Source organism: Haemaphysalis longicornis, unplaced genomic scaffold (assembly GCF_048455015.1).
Source record: "Haemaphysalis longicornis isolate Haplotype H1 unplaced genomic scaffold, Haemaphysalis longicornis Haplotype H1 scaffold_10, whole genome shotgun sequence".
In the NCBI taxonomy this organism is placed as follows: Eukaryota; Metazoa; Arthropoda; class Arachnida; order Ixodida; family Ixodidae; genus Haemaphysalis; species Haemaphysalis longicornis.
The window spans coordinates 73696578-73708426 of NW_027526204.1; the positions used below are offsets into that span (position 1 = coordinate 73696578).

At 48.3% G+C, this 11849-nt stretch overlaps 1 protein-coding gene across 12 annotated transcripts in view; it reads left to right on the forward strand.

Moving 5' to 3' along the window:
• Positions 1–11849, forward strand: part of LOC144158761 (cell adhesion molecule Dscam1-like) — a 172348-nt gene that overhangs the window by 96698 nt on the left and 63801 nt on the right. Inside the window, exon 3 of one of the 12 annotated variants that reach the window (XM_077689901.1) lies at positions 7210–7406. The exons of the other annotated variants lie outside the window; for them this stretch is intronic. Coding sequence (XP_077546027.1) covers positions 7210–7406 — 197 coding nt within the window. The remainder of the gene's footprint in view (positions 1–7209; positions 7407–11849) is intronic. 12 annotated transcript variants of the gene reach the window in all.

An 11849-nucleotide genomic window follows, 5' to 3' on the forward strand; every position in this document is an offset into this window, starting at 1 on the left:
CAGCACATTCGGCTGATTTTACATAACATACGTTGCGTTCGACGTTGCTTGTCACGACATAAGGCTCAGCGTTACGACTACGTAACGTTATTACTGTAGATGAGTGCCTAACAAGTGCGACTGGTCAAGGCTCTCAGTCATAGTGGCGGAGATAAAAAGGAAATTCATGGCGATGATGGTGAGATGACACATTCGACCATTGGGCACTAAAAAACTCTTTCACGACATGATGCTTAATGTTCTTGTAATTTTAAACTGGTTCAGTATTACCGCTATTCACGACCATTGTTAGAAATTCTTATCCCTATAATGTTTCTATTGGAAGTACCGACTTTTACAGCTCCCTTTTACATTCTAGTCTTGCATTTCTTATATCCTGACTATATGGGCCCCCAGTTGTAAAAATATCCGTGGCCATATGCACTAACGTGAAGCCTGGGAAGGGGCAAAGCATGCAGTAAGTATATTTTTGGCGCCTGGGCATTATTGCCTACGGAGATGAAACCGTAACGGGAAACCTGGGGAGGGCCGAATTATGCATAAAACCGTTGGGTGGTAGAGGTATACAGCTTTTCTGTAAGTCTCGTCTCTTTGAAGCACGAAGCCTTCCAGCGGGAGGTGATGGAAAACGAGCGTCCCGGTTGTTCTTTTAGTACGCGTTACGTTCTAGCGCGAGGCGTTAGGTAATTAGTGCCCCGTTGTTTCAGTACCGTGACTACATGATACTACGACGACATGAGACGCCGACAGCCCGAGCCCCTAAAGGGCGTCGCCCCTAAAAACCATGTCAAAATAGGGGATGAGTGCACGAGGTTGCACCGTCGATTGCAGGCCGTGTCAGCTGTGGTTGTGATCAAGGAAAATACAAAAAACGCCTGTCAGCTCTAACAGGAGACAAAAAGCTCTAGCTGTAGACAATCAGCCGAAAATATATGGGAAAGGCTCCGAAAATAGCGCGCCTCGTCTTTTCGAATGTAGCTTCGACACGTTGAAGCCTCGATCTGAATTTTTATTTTGCTTTGTTACAAACAGCTTTGACGTGCTCAATGAACTGGCTTCAGTGCCGTGTACCTCATCATCGAAGGACAGGCAGAACTTGTGCCAACACATACTTCCATGTTTAAAGGTAATAGTTGCCTTCCACAAGCAGCTATCTCTGCAGTTTTTGTTTAGAAAATTTTCTCTAAGCAAAACATCTCTGTTGTGCGACAGAAATTTTTTGTTGTCTTTTTCGACTGGGAGCGCTGACCAAACGGGAAACATGGTGAATTTTTGTGAGATTTTAATATTTCATGGTAGCTTACCTGAAAGCCTCCTCAGTGCCGTTGAAATGCAAAAGAAATTTGCTATCGCAGTGTAATACTGTAGCTGCAAATTATGACCTGCCGCTAAATTTATGCGCTGTTGTAAAAGGCGATCACCTACTCATTCACGAGACGGAATGTCGAAATAGTGACCCAGGTAGCGGTTCACACGCAAACGAACAGCCAACCGATTTTTGTGGAGCATATACCCTCTGTCCAAAATAAATGGGCGTCAATGGGCCGAGCTAAAACAGCAACAAAATTCAGTCTTTCCTATTCCTTGATTCGGTTTTTGAATCACACATTGAAACCCAAGCACAGCTGTTGGTGCACGTACGGTAGTGCCATGTTCAGACACTGCATGGCGCCACCTTAATATTTAAAAAGAATTAGTGCCAAATTTCACTTATTTTCGCCAATTTATTTGAAAATTGCCTGTGGTTACCCCGGTATATAAAACGCTGCCTTTCATATGAGCTAGAAAACATGCACTCTACAAAAACTGGTTATCTGCCTTGAAAAAAGGTATTTGTCCGCGCAAAGCCCGCTTGGTTTTAGAGTCCGGCCTGTATTTGCTCCATGCTTCACCGTGTGGCGCTAGTTGTCCGCAGTTTATCATAGCTCTTTCCCGACGCTTGCGCTTTTGTCTGGCTGCTACGCCGAAATCACAACTTCGCCTTCCGTCCACTGGACAGGACGCTTTGGCGTACTGGAAGCTGTCGTTTGCCGAACTAATTTATCGAACATCACCATGTGCATTTCGCGGGTACGCATCCTGTATTTCACCGCGCTCGTAGTTGCTCCCTGCTGCGGCACCACCAGCGGTAAGCATATATTTTTGGTCAACAAATTCATCTTTGTATTTAAAAAGACCTCGCTTCTTGAGCATACGAGGGTTGCAATCTATACCGCTTGCAGAGCCACCTCAAATTCAGCCGTTCGCCTTTCCGAAGAATCCTCGACCGAACTCCAAGATGGTCATCTCGTGCAACGCCCACGTTGGAACAGAGCCGATCAATTTCGTGTGGTTCAAAGACGGGCAGGAGCTACGACCTGCAACCAAGGTCAAGGCGAAGATTGTCAGCGAAACTGTCAGCATTCTGACCGTGCCGAATGTGTCTCCTGAAGATGTCGGAAACTACACCTGCAAAGCTACGAACCGATTTGGGGAGGCCAGCTTCACAGCACCGCTTCTGCTCACAGGTCAGAACTAGTTATCAGGCCAGCGGAAATCGCCTCCAACTACAGGTTCATTCCAGAAAGAATACCGAAAACCGCTGGGTGTTATGAAGACAAATATAGTTGCACAGGCCGCTCTAGCCGCGTGATATCGTGCACTGCGTGCCGACTGAGATCAGCTAAGTACCACAATGCGCACTCTTCTGACGCCTTTACCCTAGCCCTTGTCCCGCACGAAGCACACATAGCATGTATTTCTCCTCATTCAAGTGGCCATTTGAACCATAAGTTCTACATACGATGTGTACACCATCATGCACTTTTGTTACCATGGCGAAAAAACCAATCCCCGTGCCGTTCTACCTTTGCATAAGAACATCGTTCTACGAGATAATGCTGTCCTAACTGAAGTTCCCTCGTGCGCTTTACGAAGGGACTTTTTAAGCGTATGAAGGGCCTTTAGTCCTAACGTGAGCTGTTACACTGATCACGGAATCGTGTAGATTCTCTAGATTCAGGAAGGCAGGCCTGGAGGCAACACGGAAAGACGACTCCGGTGGCGTGAAACTTTCCCACAGTGACCACTGAAATAGTAAGCGTAATTAGCACATTTTCACCAATAATAACTGTAGCATGTAGCGGCTCTTGTTGGCTGGCAAGCGGGTAAAGGCCCATGTTAGGCCTCTCAAAAGTATTGAGCTCTTCCCTCCTTGTTCCACACTCTGGCAACCGCTCGTCCGATTATTCTAAATTAGAAAGGCCCTATTTGACGTGACGTTTATTACAAATTAATACTGGGCCATAAAAATGAAGGGAAATTATAGCTTTCCGCAATGAACTTTGAATAGTGGATTGTTTGTATTGTAGTGTGAGTAGTGCACTAACGCAGCCTTTACTTGCGAAACTAACCTTGACTGTGGCACCTAATCGTGCAGCCCTGCTAATTCATATGAGAAATGTGCTAAAAATTTCCGTGTGTAGGCCGACGCTCCAACGTAACAGTTAGTAAGCATGCGACGCAGGCGAGTACCAAATACGCTATCGTACCAACGCGCGCAATTTACTCCGCCCGGTGCACTGGGTGTATTTCCCCTACTCACTACGACGTGGCGCTAGTTGTCCGCACTATGATGCCTCCATTTCGTTTCGTATTCAGTGGCTATTCTGTACAGTGCAACTCTGTTCTCGCGTGACTCTGAAGGAGTACGCGCTGCACAAAGTTCCGTCGTAGTTCTCACGCAGCTGCAAGCTCACTGTTATGGATATTTCCCCAATAATCTCACTGTACATGACTCTCCTCTTCACCCCTCCATCTTCGTGCGGGACCCTCCATCTTCGTGCGGCATGGGTGGTAAGCGAATTCCTTTGTGAATTTTGAGGGAATTCCGCAGTTTGCTTCGATCTTGAAACTTCGCCATTGCGACCTACCGGTACTCCCCTGTTTGCAGAACCGCCTCAGATTCAGCCTTTCGTCTTCCCGAAGAATTCCCGGCTCAACTCAAAGATAACGATATCCTGCAGCGCCCACATCGGAGCGGAGCCGCTTAGCTTCGCTTGGTTTAGGAACGGCCGAGAGATTCGTCCAGAGAACAAGGCCTCGGCAAAGATGGTCACCGAGACCGTTAGTATGCTAACGATACCAGACGTGTCACCCGACGACGTGGGCAACTACACATGTCAAGCGGCTAACCAGTTCGGCGCGGACAGCTACACAGCGGCACTGTTGCTCACAGGTTGGTGTGACCACCTTTACGAAATGCAGAAAGCATCAGGGGGCTAATTGGAAGTCGGCGACGAAGGTATACTTCTCTTTGAAAAATCACCACATTAAGGAAGTTTTTCTCGCGTTTCCTTGCGACTGTTTGTGAGGCAGGGTGTGACGTCATAAAAGCCCGAGCATCAAATCACGAACGCTGCCTACAAAAAAAAAACTTCCTCCAAGAATCGTCGCTTTCCTGTGGTATTGCTGTCAATGACTTTCTAACAAGTCTCGCAATTCTTGTTGCGTGCACGTGTGACGTCACGAATCGCAGAAAACTTTCGGGTACGGCGACACAAAGCCGATGGTAAAGTGTTTTTTGTTTGATTTTCCAGCAAACAGGTTTCGGTGCTGCGCTTTGTATATATGGAGATTACGTGACAAAATTTGTATGGACAAGCTTCTTGTTATTTTTAGTGTAGATGTAATGGGGGTAGCAGTCGCGCTGGCGTCAATGATTGTGCTGTAATAGTTCACAAGGCTCCATCGTGGTCTGCTGCCCTGCTTGTAACAACGTCATTAGGTAGCAAAAGAAATTCGCATGCCTCGATTTGGCCGAGCTTTAGTATCCACATAAGCCATCACATATACTCTCGGTCAAATAAAGCACAAGCGCAACTCTCGAGAGCTCAAATCTCGAGTGGGATCATAATAATGTTATTAGTATGTAAAATGAATGATGTTGTTGCCAACTTTACGTTATGGAACAGTTAAACTGTATTTCGATAGTTAAGTTTATGCTTCGAATTATTTAAGGACTGGGAACTTAAGGCACATCCATGGAGTCGCCATTTCCACGCTTCCCCCTCACTTCAAATCCTTTGTTGTCTACTTCGTCCCGCATCTCCTGAAATATAAGCCACACACGACCCTTAAGAATGCATCAGCACGAACACCGCGCTTAAGCGTTACAGATGGCAGTGATCATAATCGAATCTGCCCATTATCCGGGTCCATCCGAAGTGACGGGCACTGAGGTGCCTGCACGCCTTCTGATATATATTTTGGTTTTCTTCAAACTGACACACCACTGCGTTTTCTTCCTGCTTTATTTTTCACCCGTCTGATCATTCTGAGGCCCTTTCCTATTTTTTCCCCTATCCTGCCGATCCTTCCTATGTATTTGATACTCTATTTCAAGGTTTAACTGTAGACCTGTAACTGAAACTGCGATTGTGTGTTGACATAATGAGAAATTTTGCTTGCGGAACTACTTTCTTCACAGCAACGACATATATAAGCGCCTCTGTACTACAATTTTGCGCGCGTTATACGAGCAAGTGAAAATCCATGTGTGAAAGCGGTTGCGGATACACAACGACGCTAAATACGTCCGAAGGAACCAGCGGTAGATGCTATGAGGGAACAAACAGCTCTGGGCTGACGTTGCTTCACAGGAGATTGTTTACCGTTGCTGGCAACATTTCTTTACAGGGGGTGAAAAAAGTACAGGTGCATTATATCATGCATTGCCACAGTTTCGTGGCTCGGGACAGGGTAGGGGAAAAAAAAAATTTCCCCGCATTTCCCCGAGGGAAAGAATGTGAAAGTGCGAATGCAGGAGTTGAATTTGCGCGGTTCGGTAATGTTCGCGAAAGAGAGATCACACACACACACACAACTACAAAGAAAGAAAGATGCATTTATTCACAGACACCTATTTGTGTTGTCGTTGTACTTGATTGCTAGAGCGGATCTCAGCTTTGAAATTTCGTGTCAGTACTCCTTTAAGCGGGTGCATTAACCCTTCTCACGCCCGATTCCTGGCCAATCCCCCACGTGGGTATGTGCCATGTCAGCGGCCAGGCAGCGCGCGCCCATCTCCCCCCGTTGCCAAGGAAGACAAGGAGATTCCTGGCCAATCCCCCACGTGGGTATGTGCCATGTCAGCGGCCAGGCAGTGCGCGCCCATCTCCCCCCGTTGCCAAGGAAGACGAGGAGCGCGCGCACCCGCAGCTGTTGCTATGTGGACGGACGGCGGTCACCGGAATTCAGGGTCGCTTATAAAGTGCATTCCTGACCAATCCCCCACATGGGTATGTGCCATGTCAGCGGCCAGGCAGCGCGCGCCCATCTCCCCCCGTTGCCAAGGAAGACGAGGAGAGACGAAAAGCGCGCGCACCCGCAGCTGTTGCTATGCGGACGGCGGAAGGTTCGGGGTCGCTTATAAAGTGCATTCGCACTTAAAATGGGAATGACCCTCAGTGGCGATGGCGTTGTGCTGCTGAGCCCTAGGACGCGGGTTTGATTCCCGGCCGCGGCGGCCTCTTTTAAGATGGTGAAGGAAAGCAAAAACGCCCGTGTGTCGATATTTCGGCGCACGTTAATTATCCCCAGGTGGCGGAAATTAATCCGGAGCCCTCTACTAGGGCGCGCCTCAAAGCCCAGATGTAGCTTCGGCGCGTTAAACCCCGCAATCAATTAAGACGGGAAAGACAAAAATACGCACTAAAAGTGATTCAGGGAACTCGAGGACTACGAACGCCTACAGAAAGCATTTGCAGTGTGGACAGCATTTAAAAACGGCAGCAGTTTGAGCGTGGTTTACAACTCCTCCACTGTGTGGCGCTAGCTGCCCGCAGTATACGCACGATAGACTTCTATTCGGTGTGCTGCTGGTGGCATCCTGCGCACAGCACGGGCGCGTCGGCGTCACCGGTGTGTCTGTACTACTCGGCGTCGCAAAACGCGCTTGGCGCAGATTCCGTTCAAATCCCCCACTTCACTCACCACGGTTGTTAACATGAAATTCAGCCGTATACTCGTTCACATCCTGTCGTTGTGTTTCGGAATATCTTCGAGCTCTGCCCTGGGTAAGTGGCTGCAACTCTGCCTAGTTTTCATCGTATACACTGAACCTAGCCAATGCATTGCCAAAACGAAAAAAACGTTTTGATTTGCTTTCTATTGCATGCAAAGACGCCAGTGGCAGCAAGTGGTTCCCATTTTCACTGCATAACATTCCAGATCTTCCCAAGATACAGCCCTTCTCGTTTCCGAAAAACCACCCCGTCGGCAAAGACGTAACTGTATCGTGCTTCGCTACGGAAGGCCAGCCACCGTTCGCATTCACGTGGCTCAAAGATGGCAAGGAATTATCCAGTGGATCGAAAATCACAGTTCAGCACCCGCTGGAAAAGATGCCGACGCTCATCATCCAGAAAGTGTCAGCAGTAGACATCGGCAACTACACGTGCCAGGTCTCTAACGACGACGGAAGTGATGTGTTCACAGCAACCCTTACTGTAACCGGTGGGTATGACCCTAACGAAAGGGAAAAAACTGCGAAAATACCGGCCAGCAGCTCGTACACGTTATATGCCAACACATACATGTATACCTTTCCCTATGTAGAAGCTAAGCAACCCGATTTCCTTCGAACTTCTACCCATACTTTTTAGTGCAAAAGCACTCTATGACCCCAATGAAAATATGACGTCGGCGAGGTCACAACGATCCTGCCGAACATCCCGTTGGCTGTGACGCGTCATGTGACCGCGAATGCGGGTATGCGGCGGCCGGACGCCCGCAATGGCTGTGACGTTCCGACGTTAGGCCTAACATTAAGATGTCAGGTCTTGAGTCCCCAACCGGTGTTAAGAGACACAAGACCTTGACGTACGAAGCTTGTCGTACAATGAGCTTGACGTTGCTTGCCTTTTCGGTAAGCTCAACGTTAGGGTTACCTAACGTTAAGGGCCAATGTGGGCTTCACAAAATGTCCGCTCACGTGGATTGGCTATACTCGATGGCAACTTAAGAACGGCACCGGAAGTTGCCGCTGTGCCTTATCACCGTAGCCGGATGTTTCTCCGCGCGGCGCAAGTAGGGCGTTACTGGGAATATTTTGAACATGGCGTGAGCCGTTCCCGTGATTTTTTGGACTTAATATGCTTATAAACGACTCCAGTGACGACAAACAAACTGCGTGAGACAAGGCAGACCATATCACGCATTCATAGCAAACCCCTTTCAAAACGCGCGGGCACTGACGTCACGGGTCTGGTGCTTTGGCGGAGTGATACACTACATGAGGTGGTGCTGTTCTTGAGTTGTAACCGAGTATAGTGACTGCGACAGTCGGAAGCTCACGACCTATTCACCAATTCCTTGTGGTTGCGACGTCAACACACCCTGGCCACCCGCACTTGCACGCCTTCACACGTAACACACGTAGGAAGGTTTTAACTGTCCCTCTGAAATTTATCGAACAATAATACCGGTATGCTACGACTGCATAAAAATCGAATTTATTTAAGACATGTCGGCGCGCGCGGCGATAAAGAAAAAATTCTCACGATCGTTTTTCCCGCCGAACGCCGTAGCAACACAGCCACCGCGTTAGTCCATCGCCGTGCCTTCCTCGTAATTCCTCCGCTGAGTGTCGCCACCTTTCCAGAGCGCATGAAATCAGGGCGCCGTGCGCGATACTACGGGCCGTGGCAAGCACGCTGCAGTAGTAGTCTGTAGGCGGCAGACACAAGAGCCTCGATTTTGGCTCGAATTGGTGGCGATGAGATTTCCGATGGAAGGCTTCGGATTGATCTGCAGCTTTCTTGCTCTTCTCGCGATATCAATTGGCTCAAGTAAGACAGGTAAGACATGCAACCAACTGATGGAAGTGGAGCGAAGAATATGACGCCAACAATAGACTTGTAACAGTTCCGCCCTCTGTTTCAGTAAGGCCACCCATGGTCCAGCCTTTCAATTTTCCTTCGAACCCGCTGTTGTCGGCAAAAGTTATCGTCCACTGCATTGTTCTCGACGGCGACGAGCCGCTCACTTTCGTATGGACCAAGGATGGAAGACGCTTGGAGAACTCTCGCAATATCCACATCAAGCAGCTGTCCGAGACCGTGTCGTCGTTGACTGTTTTAGAAGTCGGAGCCGAGGACATCGGGAACTACACGTGCACTGCGGGCAACGCTGCTGGATCCGACAGCGCCGCTTCGCTACTTGTGGTCAAGGGTGAGCTGGTTTGAAGCTCGCATTTAAAGGAGCCATGAAGACAATATACAAGTTGGGTTTATTAGAAAGACTGCTTAGTCCCGATAACACTGATACCAATATCATCGCAATCTTCGAACAAATAACGGAGATATGCAAGAAAACGTGTGAAGCAGTCGCGACCCCCTAGCCAATTTCCCGCAACTTTTCTATGACGTCCCGGAACCTTGTTTGTGCGATTGGCGGCCGCCTAACTGACCTGCCACGACGACACATGACTGGACGTCTGTAATGGGGCCTCTAGTTCCATTTGACCGCATCACTTGAATGCTAACGTGCAGTGAACGCACTGAAAATTATATTTCATTGTTGGCCCGTATGACGTCATTGGCCCCTCATAACACGTCTCTTTGGCGCAAAATTTGAAAGTTCTTAAATAATTCTTGCTTTTTTTCGTTAAAAACATCTTTTGTGGCTTTAATGGAGCTGAGTGGGATACTGAATCCTAGTTCTTTCAAATTAAACGAAGTTTTATTTTCTCTTCATGGCTTTAAGGCCGCTAAATTTGATTTTTTTTTTTTCAAACGGCAACAAGCGGAACGTGTAGCCACGGGTTAATAGTACGGATTTTATCAGAATTTCTTAGGCCACACCAAGTTTTCTAGGTTCGAAAGAATTGGAAGGAAAAGCTTGACTTCCCAGTGTGACCGAATTATTTTATGGCAGAAAGAAAAGAGCGATGTCGCTAGCTTCCTGGCATGAAACATGTGAGTCCCACTCTAGCGGTAAGCTTTAATTAGTTTTGAATTATTCGTGGCCTATTAACTTGTGGCGTGGCCTAGAAACTTTCGACCAACACTGTACATGTGGTATGTACCATTTGACTGTGGGGATTAACGCGCCTAAGCTACATCTTGACTATGAGGCGCGCCTTATACTGGAGGGCTGCGGTTTAATTTTGACCACCTGGGCATCTTTAACCTACGCCGAAATCTCGAACCCGCACGCGTTTTCGCTTTTCGCATCCATCGGAAAAGCGGCCACCGCGGACGAGATCGAACCCGCGACCTTGGGCTCAGCAGCACAACGGCTTAGCCGCTGAGCCACCACGGCGTGCGGTATGTACCTCGTCACTACGTCATCGCGCCGGCGTAATTATGTAATGTTTCACAGAAGAATCTCAAAGAAAAACGCTTCAAATGTTCTTAGACATTGCTAGGTGTGTATCAAATCCAAGTATAATAAGTCTATGGAAGCCTTTGAGTTTCGTGTTTTCGCGCATCTTTCTTCCGGAAAGCAGCGCTAGTTCTTCTATCAGCCACTAAGTGGCGCCACCGGTTCCGCAAGAGGCCCAACATGGAACGAAGCACGCCAGCCACATGAACTCCTCCACAAAAAGTGCTGCTTTAGTGCGCCAACAGTCCACGCAGCGTCGACCAGCATCGTGAGGTTCTCCCGCGAACAAGAAAGTTATGTTAGTGATTTTCTTCGCTCTCGTCCTCCTGACTCAAGAAGCAAGCTGCAACCAAGGTGGGCGAACGCTTGCATATCTCGGTTTTGAGGCAAACAAGCTTCAATAAGTGGCGACTCCCGCCATTGCCGCAGATGTCCCTAGGCTGCAGCCCTTCAACTTCCCCAGAGAACATCCGCTGGGAGAGAACCTGGTTGTTACCTGTGTCGCCAGCCGAGGCACTCAGCCGCTGGAGTTCCTATGGCTCAAGGATGGCATTCCGCTAAACCCGAGGCACAAAGCAGTTCCGAAGCTGTTCACGGAGTCCGTGTCCGCGCTGACCATACCGAAAGTGGAGGCGGAAGACGTGGGCAACTACACCTGCCGAGCGACCAACTCCGCAGGAGTCGACAGTTACACTGCGGAACTGGTAGTGACCGGTCAGTCTTCGACGAATCCATCGCGAGTACCTCATGGGTAAACTTAGCTTCTATAACCTCGGATCTCCTAGTTACGTTCTACAGTTTTCAGGACTTGTTCCTCGTTGCAAACGGGCACTGTTATACTGTGAGCTAACGACGTCAATCTATATAGGGCTCGCTGTTTCTGAGTTTTCGCTGATGATTAAAACCTCAGTCAGATTAATAACAGCGGGGTTTTCTTTTTCGTTCGACTTGCTGCCGCCAAGTCTGCTCCAGTTTCGTGAGGTCTCACGAATCCCTATTTCTAGTTATTACTGCTGGTATTGGTATGATGTTACAGAAACGACGAAATCAAAGTGTGGTGGCGCATTTACGTAGTTTGTGTAGGGAATACCGGACCAATCCACTCCAATGACTACTAGGGTTAGGTTGTCGTGGCGAAAAAAAAAATGGCTCACCGCTTTTGCCAGAACTCTTAGTCAACATTGCTTGTGGTCTCCGGTGCATTTGTTTATTTGTTTGTCAACTAGATTAACTAGATCAACGGGAGTAATTTAGTACCATGACTGTGTACACTGAACATAAATCTACGCGCTTGGCACCGGATTGATATTTATTTGACGAACCGCGGCTATTCAACTGGATTAATTTCTTTCCTTGCGTGTTTGAATACACTGATTTTGCAAACCTAATGGGTGTTAAGGTTGTTTCCATTTGGGCCTAGGTACCCGCCGCGGTAGCTGAGTGGTTAATGCGTTGTGCTGCTGATTCCAGGGGCGTGGGTTCGA